Source organism: Mirounga angustirostris, unplaced genomic scaffold (genome assembly GCF_029215605.1).
Source record: "Mirounga angustirostris isolate CCGP_5_RB_7025 unplaced genomic scaffold, mMirAng1.0.hap1 SCAF_5, whole genome shotgun sequence".
Taxonomy (NCBI): domain Eukaryota; kingdom Metazoa; phylum Chordata; class Mammalia; order Carnivora; family Phocidae; genus Mirounga; species Mirounga angustirostris.
Window position 1 is genome coordinate 21228215 of NW_026991713.1, and position 21362 is coordinate 21249576.

At 36.8% G+C, this 21362-nt stretch overlaps 1 protein-coding gene across 6 annotated transcripts in view; it reads left to right on the top strand.

Moving 5' to 3' along the window:
* The window catches only part of BLTP3B (bridge-like lipid transfer protein family member 3B), a 120705-nt gene that overhangs the window by 59753 nt on the left and 39590 nt on the right, over window positions 1-21362 (top strand). For all 6 annotated transcript variants that reach the window (XR_010411378.1, XM_045872770.3, XM_045872769.3 and 3 more), the window contains 4 exons: window positions 5689-5830; window positions 9579-9772; window positions 11441-12939; window positions 13116-13291. Coding sequence is in view for 5 of the 6 variants with exons in the window: in XM_045872770.3 (XP_045728726.1) it covers window positions 5689-5830; window positions 9579-9772; window positions 11441-12939; window positions 13116-13291 (2011 nt within the window). In the remaining variant the exon portion in view is untranslated. The remainder of the gene's footprint in view (window positions 1-5688; window positions 5831-9578; window positions 9773-11440; window positions 12940-13115; window positions 13292-21362) is intronic.

The following is a 21362-nucleotide window of genomic DNA, read 5'->3' on the forward strand; positions in this document are numbered from 1 at the left end:
CTATTCTACTTCATATGAGAAATATACATGTTTGTTAAATGAATGAAAAAAATTAACCTTGAGATACATTGCAGGGTATATACTAAATAAGCACAAATAAATGAAATTGATAAAACTATTGGTTGAACTTTGGGGAAATTAATATATACATTTTTATGTAAATTTGCTGTTTTGCAGGGGAGAGTGAAAAAGTGTAATAAGAACCTTAAAACTAATAGTCTTTTTAGAAAAAATAAGAGATGAAACTATTTGACAGAAGCATTTCTAGTTGTATTATTTTTAAGTTAATTTTATTGTAGTAAAATATGCATAACATAAAATTTACCATTTTAGACATTTTTTAAATTGAGGTATAATTGAGAGGAGGGAGGCAAGATAGTGAAAGAGTAGGGGACCTCATTTCATCGGTGCCTTGAATTTAGCTAGATAACTATCAAATCATTCTGAACACCTATAAATTCAACCTGAGATGTAAGAAAAGAATTGCTGGAATTCTACAAATAGAGAAGCCACCACTGAGGGGATATATATCAGAAGATAAATGGCAGGGGGTTAGGGGGGAGTGGGAAGGAGGCTCCATCAGCCAGGTGCCAGAAAGTAATATAGCAGCGGAGCACAAAATCAGAACTTTTAGAGGTCTGCTCCAGTGAGACATGTCCCTGCCTGAGAGGTGCTCAGGTGGCGAAGTGGGGCAGAATCCTAGATGGGACAGTATGGTCTCAGGATCCCCGGGGTCACAGAAAGAATGGGGGTGCCTGAGCTGGTAGAGTTCCCAAGCATCGGAGCAGGAAACCGGCTACAGTCAACAAACCCCGGAATGGGCTCTCAGCTTGGTTTGCTATAAACCTTGAACAGCTGCTCAGTAGGGCGACCACTCTCCATGCCAGGGCCCTGCAAAGGGCAGAAACACGGCAACTCTCTTTCTCCCCAGAGGGGTGGCACAGGTGCACGCTCAATCTGTCGACCACTTCTGTGTAGGGGCCCTGCAAGCGACAAGCCCATTGCAACCCTCCTTTCCGGGAGGATCAGTGCAGGTGCACACCACAGGAGTCTGCAGAGATGGGCGCACACAAAAGTGAAGACTACTTTTCCCTGAGGGTTTACTAAAGAGAGGAGGCAATGATCATTGAGCTCCGGGCCTGGAGATCTGGGCACTGCCATTTTTATTTTCATCCTCTAAAGTGTCATGGAAAGCCTTCAGGGAGCAAAAGCCACATAGAGTAACCCAAAGCAGCTTAACACTGAGCCTGGCCCCCTGGGAAGGGGCGGTGCAACTCCACCCTGGCAAAGACACCTGAAAATCAACGCAGCAGGCCTCTCTACCAGAAGACCAGCTGGAACATCAGGCGAATACCAAGTTTACAGGAGCATACAGAACTACAAAACTGAGAGTGCTAGGGGAAAATAGTATATAGAATTTGAGGTTTCTACTCATGATTCTTTTATCTTTTGTATCTCATCTTTTAAAATTTTCCTTTTCAACTAGTTACTTATCAACTCTTTGTTTTTAAGTCTTTTTAACTTTCATTTTTACATTTACATTTTATAGATATATTCTTCATTTTTGACTTCCTTTCACTGTATTCAATTTTATTTTTGTAAAAAAAAAATATATATATATATGTTTTGCTTTCTTTACAATTTGGGATTTAGTGTCTTCTAACAAACAGACCAAAATATACCCAGGACCAAGCGGGTCACCCTGTTTTGTCCACCTGGGAAATTATATTCTTACTTTTTTCCCTTTTTTTTTTTTTAAGATTTTATTTATTTATTTGACAGAGAGTGAGATAGCGAGAGCAGGAACACAAGCAGGGGGAGTGGGAGAGGGAGAAGCAGGCTTCCCAGAGAGCAGGGAGCCCGATGCAGGGCTCTATCCCAGGACCCTGTGATCATGACCTGAGCCCAGATAGTTAACAACTGAGCCACCCAGGTGCCCCTTTTTCCCTTTTTCTTTTTGTTTATGGTTTCTGACCTCTTTAGATTTGTCTAGTGTGTATTTCACTTGGGCCGTGGTTGATATTTTTGATTTTGTTATCTCATTCATCCATTCTTCTCTGGGCAAAATGACTAGGAGGAGGAATTCACAACAAAGGAAAGAATGAGAGGTAATACTCTCTGCCACGGATCTAATTGATATGGATATAAGTAAAATGTCAGACCTGGAATTCAGGATAATGATTATAAAGTTACTAGCTGTGCTTGAAAAAGTATAAAAGACACTAGAGAATCTCTTAGTGCAGAAATAAAATCCAATATTATGAACAACTATATGCCATCAAATTAGGCAATCTGGAAGAAATGGATGCATTCCTAGAGACATATCAACTACCAAACCTGCAACAGGAAGAAATAGAAAACCTAAACAGACCCATAGCCAGCAAGAAAATCTCCTGACACACAAGAGTCCAGGGCCAGATGGCTTTCCAGGGGAATTCTACCAAACATTTAACGAAGAAGTAATACCTATTCTTCTGAAGCTGTTTCAAAAAATAGAAATGGAAGGAAAACTTCCCAACTCTTTCAGTGAGGCCAGCATCACCTTGATCCCCAAACCAGACAAAGACCCCACCAAAAAGGAGAATTACAGACCAGTATTCCTGATGAACATGGATGCCAAAATTCTCACCAACACACTAGCCAATACAATCCAACAGTACATTAAAAGGCTTCTTCACCACGACCAAGTGGGATTTATTCCTGGGCTGCAAGGGTGCTTCAACATCCGCAAATCAATCAATGTGATACATCACATTAATAAAAGAAAGGACAAGAACCATGTGATCCTCTCAATGGATGAGAAAAAGGATTTGACAAAGTACAACATTGTTTCTTGATTAAAACTCTTCACAGTGTAGGGATAGAGGGAACATATCTCAATATCAAAAAAGCCATCTATGAAAAGCCCACAGCGAATATCATTCTCAATGGGAAAAAGCTGAGAGGCTTTTCCCCTAAGGTCAGGAAAACGGCAGGGATGTCCATTATCACCGCTGTTGTTCAACATAGTACTAGAAGTCCTAGCCTCAGCAATCAGACAACAAAACAAAAAAAAGGCATTCATATTGGCAAAGAAGAAGTCAATCTCTCACTCTTCACAGATGACATGATACTCTGTGTGGAACCCCCAAAAGACTCCACCCCAAAATTGCTAGAACTCATACAGGAATTCAGCAAACTGGCAGGATATAAAATCAATGCACAAAATCAGTTGCATTTTTATACAGTAACAGTGAGAAGAAAGAGAAATTAAGGAGTCAATTCCATTTACAGTTGCACGCCAAACCATAAGATACCTAGGAATAAATCTAACCAAAGAGGTAAAGGATCCATAATCTAAAAACTACAGAACACTTATGAAAGAAATTGAGGAAGACACAAAGTAATGGAAAAACATTCCATGCTCATGGGTTGGAAGAAGAAATATTGTTAAAATGTTTATGCTACCCAGAGCAATGTACACATTCAATGCAATCCCTATTAAAATACCATAGACATTTTTCGCAGAGCTGGAACAAATAATCCTAAAATTTGTATGGAGCCAGAGAAGACCCCAAATTGCCAAGGGGATGTTGAAAAAGAAATCCAAAATTGGTGGCATCATAGTGCTGGACTTTAAACTATATTACAAAACTGTAATCATCAAGATAGTATGGTACTGGCACAAAAAACAGACACAGAGACTAATGGAACAGAATAGAAAACCCAGAAATGGACCCTCAACTCTGTGGTCAACTGATTTTTGACAAAGCAGGAAAGAAGATCCAATGGAAAAGAACAGTCTCTTCAATAAATGATGCTGGGAAAATTGGACAGCCACATATAGAAGAATGAAATTGGACCATTCTGTTATACCACACACAAAGATAAACACAAAATGGATGAAAGACCTCAATATGAAACAGGAGTCCGTCAAAACCCTAGAGAACACAGAATCAATCTCTTTGACCTTGGCTGCAGCAACTTCTTGGTAGACACGTCTCCAAAAGCAAGGGAAACAAAAGCAAAAATGAACTATTGGGACTTTATCAAGATAACAAGCTTTTACACAGCAAAGGAAAGTTGACAAAACCAAAAGAAAACTGACAGAATGGAGGAAGATATTTGCAAATGACATATCAGATAAAGGGCTAGTATCCAAGATCTATAAAGAACTTACCAAATTCACCACCCAGAGAACAAATAATCCAGTCAAGAAATGGGTAGAAGACATAAACAGACATTGCTCCAAAGAAGACATCAAATGGCCAACAGACACATGAGAAAATGTTCCACATCACTGGGTATCAGGGAAATACAAATCAAAATCACAATTAGATACCACCTGACACCAATCAGAATGGCTAAAATTAACAAGACAGGAAACAACAAATGTTGGCAAGGATGTGGAGAAAGGGGGAACCCTCTTAATACTGTTGGTGGGAATACAAACTGCTATAGCCACCCTGGAAAACAGTATAGAGGTTCCTCAGGAAGTTAAAAAGAGAGCTACCCTGTGACCCAGCAATTGCACTACTAGGTATGTACCCCAAAGATACAAATGTAGTGATCCGAAGGGGCACATGCACCCCAGTGTTCATAGCAGCAATGTCCACAATTGCCAAACTGTCAAAAGAGCCAAGATGTCCATCGGCAAATTAGTGGATAAAGAAGAGGTGGTGTATATATATACAATGGAATATTACTCAGCCATCAGAAAGGATGAATATTTACCATTTACATCCACGTAGATCGAACTGGAAGGTATTATGCTGAGGGAAATAAGTCAGTCAGAAAAAATTATCATATGGTTTCACTCACATGTGGAATATAAGAAATAGAGTAGAGGATCATAGAGGAAAGGAGGGAAAACTGAATGGTAAGTCATCAGAGAGGGAGACAAACCATGAGAGACTTTTAACTCTAGGAAACAAACTGGTGGTTGCTGGAAGGGATGTGGGTAGGGGGATGGGATATTAGGTGATGGGTATTAAGGAGGGCACATCACGTGATGAGCACTGGGTGTTACATGCAACTGATGAATTATTGAACTCAACATATGAAACTAATGACGTACTATGTGTTGGCTAATCAAATTTAAATTTAAAAAATGAGGTGTAATTGACATATAGCATTATATTAGTTTCAAGTGTACAACGTAATGTTTTGATAGCATTTCACTATTTTTAAGTGTCGCATTCATTGGCATTGTTTTATTTACAGAGTTGTACAGCCATTCCCATATCATCACCATTATCCATCTCCATAATTTTTTTATTATCCCAGCTTGAAACTCTGTATATAGCTAATTATTTTTCATAATGATAAATTGTGATAAAATATTACTATAAATACACACCAGGGAAGCAGTCTGTTCTTGTGGACCTGGATCTGTGTTCTGACTGTACCATTTACTTATTTCTGTTATAGAAATATTCTGATATTTTATGGCTCAAAATAATAGGTTTGCAAGGACTATTGTAAAGAGTTGTTATGATAAGCCTTTAAAGAGGTTATAGTTTTCTGAATAGTTGATTGGTATTATTAAAAATAATTTAATGTGAGCTTAAATATATAATAACGTTTTCATTGGAAATTAATAAATTATTTGAAGTAGTTTTAGGAGTTTGAAGTGATGTTGATGTGGCATAAATTGTTTGGAAAGGGCTTTATTTAGTGTTACTTCAATATGCTTAATTATTTTTTCAGGTCTCTACAGCAGAACAATGTCGTTCTTCCCCCAAGAGTATGATTTCTTGCAATAAGAAATCCCTGTATCTTCCACAGGAAATGTCAGCTGTCTATATAGAATTCACAGAATATTACTATCCAGATGGAAAGGATTTTCCAAGTAAGAGAGTTTCCTGCTTTTTTATTACTTGTTCATTACTTGGGAAGTTGTTCTGTTTCTTCCTAAGTTTTTGAGTTTTATAAACAAAATTCATTGTTCACTTGTCATTGTACTTAGTATATAACTATAGTATAGTATTTTTTTTTAAAGATTTTATTTATTTGAGCGAGAGTGAAAGAGAGAGAACACAAGCAGGGAGAGTAGCAGAGGGAGAAGCAAACTCCATGCTGAGCAGGGAGCCTAACAAGGGGCTCGATCCAAGAACCCCAGGATCATGACCTGGGCTGAAGGCAGAGGCTTAACAGACTGAGCCACCCGGGTGCCTGTATAGTATAGCGTTTTTTACATATTCTGATTATTCATGTTTTTTCTCTCACTAGCTTGTAGCATCCTTTTTTTTTTTAATCTTTTTAAAAATTATTTTATTTATTTGAGAGAGTGAGAGAGAGGGATCGCATGAGGAGGGGGAGGGGCAGAGGGAGAGGAGAGGCATACTCCCCGCTGAGCAGGGAGCCTGAGGTGAGGCACCCAGAGATCATGACCTGAGCTGAAGGCAGACGCTTAACCAACTGAGCCACCCAGGTGCCCCAGGTTGTAGCCATCCGTAATGTTGGGAATTATGTAGTAGTCATGCTTCATTTTATCCCTGAGGTTTGACTCATTTCTTTACTTAGTAGCTGTTTGTTGAATGAAAGAATTTATGAAAGTTAGGTTATTTATAGAATAAGGTCATTTTTTTCCCTTAGTAAAGCCTATTTATATTTCAGCTATATAAAACTATATTTCATTGAAAAATTAATGAGTTATTCTTTTAGCTATAGAGAAATTTTTTTGCTGTTTTTTAATGCACAAACGTATACTTTGGACAACCTTTGGCCCTTGTCTTTAGCTAGAAACATTGAGTTACATGAATTTTTGTTTGTAAGGTATTTTGGGGTCCTAAGGTTAAAATAATTATACATTTGTGTTCTTTGAATGGTAAATTTCTATACTATTGTCTCAGTTCATCCAGGAGTTGTGCAAACTAAAATTTGCCTTTGTTTATGTGTACCTTTTTGTTTAACTGTCTAACCATTTAATTCTTGTTTGTGCCAAAGTTTTGGGATCTAATTCTCACCATCTTCATGGTTTTCAGTAGTCTTTTGTTATTTCTCATTTGTTTCTCTTTTCTACCTTCCTGACTAAAACAATGAGGAAATTAAGTTAAGACATTTGCTCAGCACCTTAGTAAGATGGCACAGCTGAAACTCAAGGATGGGTCATCTATATCAAAATTCGTTGTGTGTCTTCCCTCCAGTCCCCAGCTATATTACACGCCTTCCTAGGATATTCACAACCATTTGTCTATAATTGGAGAATCCCATTGTTTCCAGCCTTCCGCACCTCTCACAAATCATTGTTTTCTTTAACTAATACATCACTGAACTAGTAATTCTTCAGAGTTAAGACTAGTTTCCAGGATTTCTGATTCCTAATCTAGGTTTATTTATTTCTATCAGTTTTGTTAACATGTGCCAAAGGAATATAATCTCATTTTACAATATATATATTTTTTCTGATAAAAATGTAAGATTCCTTCTCAGCAATTTAAACCCTAGCTCCATAGATACTTAGGGGTGGAATTGCTAGGTTACTTTTAACTGTTTTTAATTTAACTGTTCATTATCAAAAATTTCAAACATACATAAAAATAAAGAGGAGAGTGCATTGAATCCCCATGTACAAAGATCCATTTTCAGTCCTTACATTTCATCTCTTTGTTAAGCAACCCAACTTTAAAATATATCACTTTTTAAATATTGTAAATGTAATATATATTATGGGTTATTTTTTTTTAAATGCCAAAAATAATTGCTCACAAGCCTACAATTTAGAGATGACTTCTGCTAAAACATAAGTGTATGAATTTGCTAGGGCTGTCATAACAAAGTACCATAGGCTGGGTGATTCAAACAAAAGAAATGTATTTCCTCATAATTCTTGAGACTGTAAGTTCTAGATCAAGTGTCAGCAGGGTCGTTTCTTCAAAGACCTCTCCTTGGCTTGTAGATTTCTATCTTTTCATGGGGTCTTTCCTCTGTGTTTCCTAATAATGCCGATCATATTGGACTAGGGCCCACCCACATGAACTCATATTTACCATGATTGCATCTTTAAAAGTTCTTTCTCCAAATACAGTCATATTCTGAGATACCCTGAGTTAGAACTTTATTAGCATATCAATTTTGAGGGGACATGGTTCAGACCATAACCATAAGCATAGTGTTCCTAGTCCTGTTTTTAATATATGTGTTTCTATTATATGTTTTATTTACATCCTGTCCTTTCCCCTTGATGATATGAGCATATTCCAGGTTTCTACAGGTTTATTTTAAATATCTTTAATAACTGTATAATAATCTATTTCATAAGTAATCCTCTGTTAGATACTGTATAGACTTTTCTACTGCTTAGTACACCAGGTTTCTTTCTCTGTCCCAGATCTGCAGAGCCCGGGTTCTTCTTTCCTTCTGTACTGTAGCCTTGGGGACTGCATTTGCTCTCTAGTCCTCTCTGTAGCTGTCATCATCACAAAGTCTATAATTGAGAGGCCTTTCTTCCTTCCTTCTAGAGTGATGTGATCTCAGCATCTCGCTGCCTTTCTATTTTCAAATACAAGCACCTCCACATCCCAATTGGCTGTCTCTGTTGGACTTGAATTGCAATTTTTCTACCTCTGTGTCTGTCTTGAATAAAAACCTACGGACTTTTTATTACTTTTATTACTTTACACCATACACAAAATGTAGTTGGTGTTCAGTGAATCTTTGTTGAAAGAAAATGAATGAAGGAATGAATGAACAAATGAATGAATGAATGCCAAAAATGTCCTATTCAGGACATTATTATAATACTGTCTCTTTATTGATATCCTATTCCTTGGGTTTATTTTCCTAAATTATTATTGTCGAAAAGTTCTAGATATGCATGCTATTTGCTTTACTAGAAGTAAATAGGTCTGAATGTTTAGAATAAAAGATTTTTTATAAATAAAAGATACTCTGAAAATAATAATGGCTTTTATGGTATAAACAAAAGGATTACAGGAAGTGATATATACTATAATTGTGAATATTTGTTTAATATAAATTAGCACTAAAACATTTATCCAACTCCTGAGCATTCTAATATTTGGGGGGAGCTATGAAAAAGAGTATATTCCTTTTATTATTTACTAGATACTTGAGTTTTTACTTTGCACCAAGCACTATTCTAGGGTTAGGATTAAGTGGAGAATAAAAGTGTATGGCCTCTCAAGGAGATCTGCCTTGTTTACGACTTTCATAAGTCACTGTTCTCATATTTTAGAGGATTCGGATTGCATGCATGTAGTATAAGTCCTTACAGAAATATCTGATTAAGGACCACAACTGTGATGTGATACTTCATCAAGAAGGTAAGGTTTTTTGAAGTTTGCTTCTTGGTGACTATAACATTAGGAAAAGAGATCTAAATAGTACTTCCTATTCATACTGATAGTTTTAGATTAAGTAGTATATTTTCAGTTAGTGAAGCATAGAAAAATCTTGTTTTGTCTATCTAAAAGTGTTTGCTATCATCCACATGTCACTTTAATTTTGTAAATAAAATTTCAAAACCTTATTATCTTAATTTAAAAAGAATAAAAGTTGTTAAAAATGTTTTCTCTCAAGGAAGATTTAGACTATCTGTTCATTAAAAATTTTTTTCTAATTTTTTTTCTCCACAGTTCCATCTGCCAACCTTTATAGCCAACTGAATGCACTACAGTTTACTGTGGATGAAAGAAGTATTCTATGGTTAAATCAATTTCTGTTGGATTTAAAACAGAGTCTTAATCAATTTATGGCTGTATACAAGTTGAATGACCATTCAAAATCTGATGAGCATGTTGATATTCGAGTTGATGGCTTAATGCTAAAGGTACCATGTAAACAAGTGGCTGTAACAACAAAACCATATTTCTTTCCTTTTTTTATTAAAGATTTATTTATTTACTTGAGAGAGAGAGAGAGGTGGGGACAGGGGCAGAGGGAGAGTCTCAAGCTGACGCTGCACTGGGTACAGAGCCCAGTGTGGGGCTCGATCTCATGACCCTGAGGTTAGGACCTGAGCTGAAACCAAGAGTTGGATGCTTAACCGACTGTGCCACCCAGGCGCCCCAAAACTGTTTTTAGAGAAGTTAATAGCATTAGAATTTCTAGGATTTAAGATAGGTACTCAAATATAAATCAACTTTATTGTAATCTTAATTTTGATTTTGAAATTTCAGTTTTAGTTTTGATTTTTAATTTAAAAAGCTTTAAGTGACTGTTTTCCCCCCTTCTTTCTAAATTAAATCAGTATTACTAAAAGTATTACTAAAAGCTTACTATACTCTAAGTATATAAGTGCTAAGTTTGGAAAAACTTTTATTTTATCACTGCTCATCCATTTGGAGGTAAGCAGAAATAAAATTTAGTCATTTTTTTTCCTACATCTTACCAGACCAGATAAAATTTTTCTTTCAAAAGTGGTAATTAATACAACAGAACTAGTAAGTTAGATCTGTGTTTAATTTTTCAGTTACTCTGTTCCTGTTACTGATATCCAAAGATAATAGGAAGTTGATTTGTATTACAGCCAAGTAGTTGATAATCTGAATCCCATGCATATTTTAGCTCTAAAGGAGGGAAGTTTTTTTTTTTTAATAAAACAGCTACTATAGTGTAGTAAATAGAATAAGACTTGGACATGGATGAAAAATTTCAGTTTCTAGGTGTGTTGCTGGTACTCTAAGTTTCTATACCTTTAATTTCTTCTCTGTAAAATGAGGTTATGAATAAAACTCCTACATCACAAAAATGTTTTAAAGATTTCCTCGAAGATCTTACTATATTCAATATAAAAAGACACATTTTATAACAATTATTTTATTTTACAATTTTATTTACTATTATACTCTAAGACAGTTATGTAATGATCTTTACACTTTCTCAATATGTACAGTTTTAAAACCAGTCCCTTTGAACTCTTTGATGTGAATATTTTGAGGACTGAGGTTATTTCTGAAAAATTATTTTAGTAAATAGTTTGACCTGTCCTCTAAAGTTTATTTTCTTAATAGTTTTATCCCAGAAAAGTCATTCTAATGACATCTCTCCAGTCATTCCATTTACCCATCCAGTCATCCTCCAAATCTCTTGGATTTAAAATATCCTAAGAAAAAGTTCCTTTTTCCAAACTTACCACTTATATACTTAGGGTATAGTAAGCTTTTAGTAATAACTGATTTAATTTAGTTTCATTTTGTTGTTGTTTGTTTTGTTTTGTGATATGTTGTATGCAAATATGCATATATATTATGTTCACTATTCATTATTTATGGTTTTTGTAAGTTGTTTTTTTCTTAGTGGTTAATCAGTTAAGTCCCTTTTCCTTGGTTTAATAAAAATGTTTGGGGGAGAGAGTTGGTATTTTATGTCTGGGTAGGAAAGTAGTGTTCTGGGGGGAAACACCAAAAAGAAGTCCTGAGCTAAATTATGTTTCTGATTAGTTTATCTTCAGATGTATATGGATTTGTAAGTTAGATTAATGTTTTTTCTCTTGTAGTTTGTCATTCCTTCTGAAATGAAATCTGAATGTCATCAAGATCAACCACATGCAGTTTCTATTCAGAGTTCTGAAATGATTGCCACAAATACAAGGCATTGTCCAAACTGTCGACATTCTGATCTAGAAGCTTTGTTTCAAGACTTTAAAGATTGTGATTTTTTCAGTAAAGCATATACCAGCTTCCCCAAATCTGGTGACAATTTTAATCTTTTGCATCCAATCTTCCAGAGACATGCTCATGAACAAGATACTAAAATGCATGAAGTTTATAAAGGAAATATTACTCCCAAGTTGAATAAACACACTCTTAAAACTTCTGCTGCCACAGATGTTTGGGCTTTGTACTTTTCTCAATTTTGGATAGATTATGAAGGGACAAAGAGTGGGAAAGGGCGACCAATAAATTTTGTAGACTCTTTCCCTCTTTCCATCTGGATTTGCTTACCAACAAGGTATGCAGTGTCACAAAAAGAGCTACAGTCTTGTAATCAAGTATGTCTAAATACATCACGAAGTGAATCTAGTGATCTGACTGGCCGTCTCAAGCGGAAGAAGCTCTTGAAAGAGTATTACAGTACAGAATCTGAGCCCTTGACAAATGGTAGTCAGAAACCTTCAGATACATTTTTAAGATTTTCCTCTTCACCATCAGATGCAGATGTTCATGTCCTAGTTCACATTCATAAGCATGTCAGTATGCAGATCAATCACTACCAGTATCTGCTCTTGCTTTTCCTCCATGAGTCACTTATTCTGCTTTTGGAGAACTTAAGGAAAGATGTAGAAGCTGTGACTGGCACTCCTGCTAGTCAGGCATCCATTTGTATTGGAATTTTACTTAAAAGTGCAGAAGTGGCTCTTTTGCTACATCCAGTGGATCAAGGAAATACTCTTAAGTCTCCTGTTGCTGAAAGCGTGAGCCCAATGGTTCCTGATTATTTGCCTACAGAAAATGGAGAATTTTTGTCTTCCAAAAGGAAACAAGATAGTAGTGGTATAAATCAAATTAGAAGCGTAACTGTTAACCTCATGTCAGACAACAGATCTATGAGTGTTGACCTGAGCCATGTGCCTTCGAAGGATCCTTTGCTTTTTAAATCAGCTAGTGATACAAATCTGCAAAAAGGTATTTCTTTTCTGGATTGTTTATCAGATAAAAATTTAGGGAAAATAAGTGAAGATGAAAGTAGTGGAATTGTCTGCAAAAGTGGATCAGGAGAAATTGGATCAGAAACAAGTGACAAAAAGGATTCATCTTATACGGATTCAATTAGTGTCTTAAACCACAGAGAAGATTCAAATTTGCTATCCTTTGATACTGATGGTAATCAAAACATACTTTCAAATAGTTTAAGTAGTAGAGGACATGAAACCATAGAGCCAGTCTTTAAAGCTGAAGATTTGCTTCCAGAAACAGCTTCACTCTCTGAGAACCTAGAAATCAATCAAGAAGAAGCACCGACAGTTAGAACACTTACATCTCAGTCATCTTTAAGGTAACAACATACTACTGGAATTTGGGGGGGGGGGGTTGGTTTTCTGTGCATATGTTTGTGGTGGGGGCATATTTTGTTTTTGGACAGTAAACCTCATGACAAAATAAGGCATTGCTAGAGTTAACACATAGAAAAATAGGTTTAATGTGATGTTTTTCTAATAATTTTGTAAACAGTGGAAAGCCTAAGGAACGTATCCTGCCCAGTCTGGCTCCACTCTGTGTTTCTTCTAAGAACATGAAGAGAAGCTCCTCACAGACCTCACTGGATACCATTTCACTTGACAGTATGATACTGGAAGAACAGTTGTTAGAAAGTGATGGAAGTGATACTCATATATTTTTGGAAAAAGGTAAATTCATATTAAATATTCAAATCTTAGAAGTGATGTTTAAGTATTTTTAGTTTTATTCAATAATAAATTATAGCCCCCAAAAGACTTATTTTATTTACACACATACATACCTATATAATACAAAGAGCATTGTACCTAACTTTCTAATGGTTCTTCTGTTGCTTTTTTATGGCCACATACAGCAATTATTTGTATATAGTCATTTAGAGCATAAAGCAAACCACATGAATGCTATTAGCTTCTTGTCATAGAGACTCCTTTATGTGAAATTTTGGTTAGGTTGGCTTAATTTGCTTGATGAATTCTCAATTATGTTGGTCCTAAGACTGGAATTTTTCCTGACTGGATCTACTCATCTCCATAGCTAGGATTCTGTCAGGTACATGATTATGAATGATGGAACTACATGATTCCCCCATTTTACTCAGAGCCAACTAATGCCCCCAGGAGACTACTAGGAATGTATTAGAAAGTATTAAATGCATTCCCATCACTAAGACATTGGGGACTTTGTGAACAGGAATGAAAGCATGGGCCATAGCTAGAGATGAGTTGCCAGACACTGAAGTAAGTGAGACCAGACATAAATACAAATTACTTTGTGAATGAAGGATAATAAGCCTATTACTGATGATGTTGAAAACAGCTTAGGGTGAAGAAGTGCTCATAGCTTCAGAAACTGAAGCTTAGAGAAATTAGTATACAGTCAGGAAGTGAGAGGGGCAGTTTTGGAACTCAGCTAGATGGATCCAAGAGCCTAAGCTTTTAACCAACCAGTATTTTATCCTAGATCCCCAGACTTGGGAAATGATTACCACGTGTGTAGAAGAGGTACTGATATGGGTCATAGAACTCTATTCTAGATTCACAGATAGCTCTGTTGCCTAGTTCCCCAGCTCCCTTTATTGCTTAAAATCCTACCTTAGCAGATTTCTGCTTTATGATCAAACTATACTTCAAAAACAGTGTTCCTGTAGAAAATATCCCCAATTGCTCTCAGAAAGCATTAGTGATTTCCTTATTATTATTTCTAAAAATTAAATAATAAAAGTGACTTCCACTCAATATAGAAAACTTGGAAATACAGACAACTACAATTTGGAAAATAAAATAACCCAAAGGTCTCACAATTAGATACCATAATTTATTCTATGACTTTGTGTATATATTCATATATGTATGTATTTGGTGTCATTCTATATATATGTTTTTTAACCTACTTTTTATCACTTGTAATCATTTCTAACTATTTAAACTCCTTTGAAAATATTTTTAAAATCTATATTAAATTGACATGAAAATGTACCATGACTTGTTTTTAAAGATTTTATTTATTGAGAGAGAGTGCGCATGCGCAGGGGGGAGGGGCAAAAGAAGAGGGAGAGAGACAGAGAGAATCCCGAGCAGGCTCCACCCCTGGCGTGCAGACCAGCGTGGGGCTCCAGGCAGGCTCGATCCCATCACCCTGAGATCATGACCCTAGCCAAAATCAAGAGTCGGGCATCTAACCAACTGAGCCACCCAGGTGCCTCTGTACCATGACCTTTTTTAATCATTTCCCTGATAGTGAATGCTTAGATTATTTATAGTTTTCTGTGGTTATAAAAATGCTATAATTCATATCAATGTTCATAAATTTTTGTCTGCATTTCTAATTACTGACTTTGAATAGATTCCAGCAGTAGACTGTTTTTTGGATCTTGAAAATATAAGGGGATTGATTCTGTGTGTAACATTTATTTATTTATGTATGTATGTATGTAATGAATGAATGAGAGCGAAAGAACGGGGAAGGAGAGGGCGGGACAGAGAATCCTGACCAGATTCTGCCCTGAGTAAAGAGCCTGATGCGGGGCTTGATTCTACCACCCTGACTGAGATTACGACCTGACCTGAAACTAAGAGTCAGTAGCTTAACCGACTGAGCCACCCAGGCGCCCCTGTCTGTAACAGTTAAACGATATGTGACTATAAATTTCTAGTTCTCCTGAACCATAATGATTTTCTTTATGTCAGAAGAATTGATTTGCCTTAGGAAGAGACTCTTGTTTTTTGTGTCCTTTTGTTTTAATTTTACAAGAAGTATATGAATACTTTCTCGTTATAAAGAAATCAGATATTATGGAAATATGTGGAGTAAAAATTGAAAGTGTCACTTTAATACCACCCTTATTCTATCCTTGATACTATTCCCCACTCTAGAAATAACTGCCATCAACTTTTTATATATATATTTCCAGATGTTTTTCTATGTGTTTTTCTATACGTGTATGTTTATATATGTACACACCACACATATGTGTACAGATATACAGTACCTATGCATGTGTATACATATTTTTGAATATACATACTAATGAACAAACATGTAGTTGGGACTGCCATCACACCATAGGCTCCTAACCGTCTTCCCATTTCTCTTCTTGTGAATTTCCAATTCATTCTTTGTTCCATAGGCACAATACTCTTAACGACTGAGCCACCCAGGCGCCCCAGGCACAATACTCTTTTTTTTTATTATGTTATGTTAATCACCATACATTACATTATTAGTTTTTGATAATAGTGTTCCATGATTCATTGTGTGCGTATAAAAAACCCAGTGCTCCATTCAATACGTGCCTTCTTTAATACCCACCACCAGGCTAACCGATCCCCCCACACCCCTCTCCTCTAGAACCCTCAGTTTGTTTCTCAGAGTCCATAGTGTCTCATGGTTCGTCTCCCGCTCCGATTTTCCCCCCTTCATTTTTCCCTTCCTACTATATGTTTCTTTTTTTTAACATATAATGTATTATTTGTTTCAGGGGTACAGGTCTGTGATTCAACAGTCTTACACAATTCACAGTGCTCACCATAGCACATACCCTCCCCAATGTCTATCACCCAGCCACCCATCCTTCCCACCCCCACCACTCCAGCAACCCTCAGTTTGTTTCCTGAGATTAAGAATTCCTCATATCAGTGAGATCATATGATCCTTGTCTTTCTCTGATTGACTTATTTCACTCAGCATAATACCCTCCAGCTCCATCCAGGTCGTTGCAAGTGGCAAGATTTCATTCCTATTGATGGCTGTATAATATTCGATTGTGTGTGTGTATATATATATATATACACACACCACATCTTGATCCATTCATCTGTCGATGGACATCTTAGCTCTTTCCATAGTTTGGCTATTGTGGACATTGCTGTTATAAACATTGGGGTACATGTACCCCTTCGGATTCCTACATTTGTATCTTTGGGGTAAATACCCAGTAGTATAATTGCTTGGTCGTATGGTAGCTCTATTTTCAACCTTCTGAGGAACCTCCATACTGTTTTCCAGAGTGGCTTCACCAGCTTGCATTCCCACCAACGGTGTAGGAGGGTTCCCCTTTTTCCGCATCCCCGCCAACATCTGTCATTTCCTGACTTGTTAATTTTAGCCATTCTAACTGGTGTGGGGTGGTATCTCGTTGAGGTTTTGATTTGGATTTCCCTGATACCGAGCGATGTTGAGCACTTTTTCATGTGTCTGTTGGCCATTTGGATGTCTTCTTTGGAAAAATGTCTGTTCATGTCTTCTGCCCATTTCTTGATTGGATTCTTTGTTCTTTGGGTGTTGAGTTTAAGAAGTTCTTTATAGATTTTGGATACTAGCCCTTTATCTAATATGTCATTTGCAAATATCTTCTCCCATTCTTTCGGTTGTCTTTTGGTTTTGTTGACTGTTTCTTTTGCTGTGCAAAAGCTTTTTATCTTGATGAAGTCCCAATTGTTCATTTTTGCCCTTGCTTCCCTTGCCTTTGGCGATGTTTCTAGGAAGAAGTTGCTGCAGCTGAGGTCGAAGAGGTTGCTGCCTGTGTTCTCCTCTAGGATTTTGATGGACTCCTGTCTCATATTTAGGTCTTTCAACCATTTTGAGTCTATTTTGTGTGTGGTGTAAGAAAATGGTCCAGTTTCATTCTTCTGCTTGTGGCTGTCCCATTTTCCCAACACCATTTGTTGAAGAGACTGTCTTCTTTCCATTGGACATTCTTTCCTGCTTTGTCGAAGATGAGTTGACCATAGAGTTGAGGGTCCATTTCTGGGCTCTCTATTCTGTTCCATTGATCTATGTGTCTGTTTTTGGGCCAGTACTATACTGTCTTGATGATGACAGCTTTGTAATAGAGCTGGAAGTCCGGAATTGTGATGCCACCAACTTTGCTTTTCTTTTTCAACATTCCTCTGGCTATTCGGGGTCTTTTCTGGTTCCATACAAATTTTAGGATGATTTGTTCCATTTCTTTGAAAAAACTGGTATTTTGATGGGGATTGCATTGAATCTGTAGATTGCTCTAGGTAGCATTGACATCTTTACAATATTTGTTCTTCCAATCCATAAGCATGGAACGTTTTTCCATTTCTTTGTGTCTTCCTCAATTTCTTTCATGAGTATTTTATAGTTCTCTGAGGACCGATTCTTTGCCTCTTTGGTTAGATTTATTCCTAGGTATCTTATGGTTTTGGGTGCAATTGTAAATGGGATCGACTCCTTAATTTCTCTTTCTTCTGTCTTGCTGTTTGTGTATAGGAATGCCACTGATTTCTGTGCATTGATTTTATATCCTGCCACTTTACTGAATTCCTGTATAAGATCTAGCAGTTTTGGGGTGGAGTCTTTTGGGTTTTCCACATAAAGTATCATATCATCTGCAAAGAGTGAGAGTTTGACTTCTTTGCTGATTTGGATGCCTTTTATTTCTTTTTGTTATCTGACTGCTGTGGCTAGGACTTCTAATACTGTGTTGAATAGCAGTGGTGATAGTGGACATCCCTGCCGTGTTCCCAACCTTAGGGGGAAAGCTCTCAGTTTTTCCCCATTGAGAATGATATTCGCTGTGGGTTTTTCATAGATGGCTTTTATGATATTGATGTATGTGCCCTCCATCCCTATACTCTGAACAGTTTTGATCAAGAAAGGATGCTGTACTTTGTCAAATGCTTTTTCTGCATCTATTGAGAGGATCATATGGTTCTTGTTCTTTCTTTTATTAATGTATTGTATCACATTGATTGATTTGCGGATGTTGAACCAACCTTGCAGCGCAGGGATGAATCCCACTTGGTTGTGGTGAATAATCCTTTTAATGTACTGTTGGATCCTATTGGCTAGTATTTTGGTGGAATTTTTGCATCCATGTTCATCAAGGATATTGGTCTCTAATTCTCCTTTTTAATGGAGTCTTTGTCTGGTTTTGGAATTAAGGTAATGTAAGGTAATGGTGGCCTCATAAAATGAGTTGGGATGTTTTCCTTCCATTTCTATTTTTTGGAACAGTTTCAGAAGAATAGGTATTAATTCTTCTTGAAATGTTTGGTAGAATTCCCCCGGGAAGCCATGTGGCCCTGGGCTTTTGTTTGTTGGGAGATTTTTGATGACTGCTTCAATTTCCTTAGTGGTTATAGGTCTGTTCAGGTTTTCTATTTCTTCCTGGTTCAGTTTTGGTACTTGATACATCTCTAGGAATGCATCCATTTCTTCCAGATTATCTGATTTTGCTGACCTATAGTTGCTTATAATATGTTCTTATAATTGTATTTCTTTGGTGTTGGTCATGCTCTCTCCTCTTTCATTCATGATTTTATTTATTTGGGTCTTTTCTCTTTTCTTTTTGATAAGTCTGGCCAGGGGTTTATCAATCTTGTTAATTCTTTCAAAGAACCAGCTCCTAGTTTTGTTGATCTGTTCTACTGTTCTTTTGGTTTCTATTTCATTGATTTCTGCTCTGATCTTTATTATTTCTCTTCTCCTGCTGGGTTTAGGCTTTATTTGCTGTTCTTTCTCTAGCTCCTTTAGGTGTAGAGTTAAGTTGTATATTTGAGACCTTTCTTGTTTCTTGAGAAAGGCTTGTATTGCTATATAATTTCCTCTTAGGACTGCCTTTGCTGCATCCCAAAGATTTTGAACAGTTGTGTTTTCATTTTCATTGGTTTCCATGAATTTTTTTAATTCTTCTTTAATATCCTGAGTTGACCCATTCATTCTTTAGTAGGATGCTCTTTAGCCTCCATGTATTTGAGTTCTTTCCGAATTTCCTCTTGTGATTGAGTTCTAGTTTCAAAGCATTGTGGTCTGAAACTATGCAGGGAATGATCCCAATCTTCTGGTACCAGTTGAGACCTGATTTGTGACCTCGAATGTGATCTATTCTGGAGAATGTTCCATGGGCACTAGAGAAGAATGTGTATTCTGTTGCTTTGGGATGGAATGTTCTGAATATATCTGTGAAGTCCATTTGGTCCAGTGTGTCATTTAAAGTCTTTATTTCCTTGTTGATCTTTTGCTTAGATGATCTGTCCATTTCAGTGAGGGGGTGTTAAAGTCCCCTACTATTATTGTATTGTTGTTGATGTGTTTCTTTGCGCTTTTTTTTTTTTTTTTTTTTTTGCTTTTGTTATTAATTGGCTTATATAAGTGGCTGCTCCCATGTTAGGGGCATAGATATTTACAGTTGTTAGATCTTCTTGTTGGATAGACCCTTTAAGTAGGATATAGTGTCCTTCCTCATCTCCTATTATAGTCTTTGGCTTAAAATCTAATTTGTTTGATATGAGGATTGCCACCCCAGCTTTCTTTTGGTGTCCATTAGCATGGTAAATGGTTTTCCACCCCCTCACTTTCAATTTGGAGTTGTCTTTGGGTCTAAAATGAGTCTCTTGCAGACAGCATATTGATAGGTCTTGTTTTTTTATCCAATTTCATAGCCCGTGTCTTTTGATTGGGGCATTTAGCCCATTTACATTCATGGTAACTATTGAAGGATAGGAATTTAGTGCCATTGTATTGCCTGTAAGGTGACTGTTACTGTATATTGTCTGTGTGTTCCTTTCTGGTCTATGTTACTTTTAGGCTCTCTCTTTGCTTAGAGGACCCCTTTCAATATTTCTTGTAGGGCTGGTTTCGTGTTTGCAAATTCCTTTAGTTTTTGTTTGTCCTGGAAGCTTTTGATCTCTCCTTCAATTTTCAATGACAGCCTAGCTGGATATAGTATTCTTGGCTGCATATTTTTCTCATTTAGTGCTCTGACTATATCATGCCAGTCCTTTCTGGCCTGCCAGGTCTCTGTGGATAGGTCTGTTGCCAATCTAATGTTTCTACCATTGTAAGTTACAGATCTCTTGTCCCAAGCTGCTTTCAGGATTTTCTCTTTGTCTCTGAGACTCGTAAGTTTTACTATTAGATGTTGGGGTGTTGACCTATTTTTATTGATTTTGAGGAGTTTCTCTGTGCCTCCTGGATTTTGATGCCTGTTTCCTTCCCCAAATTAGGGAAGTTCTCTGCTATAATTTGCTCCTACGTATACCTTCTGCCCCTCTCTGTCTTTCTTCTTCTTCTGGGATCCCAATTATTCTAATATTGTTTCATCTTATGGTATCACTTATCACTTGAATTCTGCCCTCATGATCCAGTAGTTGTTTATCTCTCTTTTTCTCAGCTTCTTTATTTTCCATCATTTGGTCTTCTATATCACTAATTCTGTCTTCTGCCTCATTTATCCTAGCAGAGTCTCCATTTTTGATTGCACCTCATTAATAGCCTTTTTGATTTTGACTTAGTTAGATCTTAGTTCTTTTATTTCTCCAGAAAGGGTTTTCTAATATCTTCCATGCTTTTTTCAAGCCCAGCTAGTATCTTTAAAATCATCATTCTGAACTCTAGTTCCAACATCTTACTAATGTCCATATTGATTAGGTCCCTGGCAGTCGTTACTATCTCTTGTTCTTTTTTTTGAGGTGATTTTTTCCGTCTTGTCATTTTGTCCAGAGTAGAATAGATGAATGAGAGAACAAAGTGCTAACAGGGTAGGAGTGTCTGGGTGGCTCAGTCAGTTAAGCGGCTGCCTTCAGCTCGGGTCGTGATCCCAGGGTCCTGGGATTGAGTCCCGCATCAGGCTCCTTGCTCGGCGGAGAGCCTGCTTCTCCCTCTCCCTCAGCCTGCCTAGCACTCCCCGGCTTGTGTTCTCTGTCTCACTATCTCTCTCTCTGTGTCAAATAAATAAAATCTTTTTTTAAAAAATGCTAACAGTGTAACAAC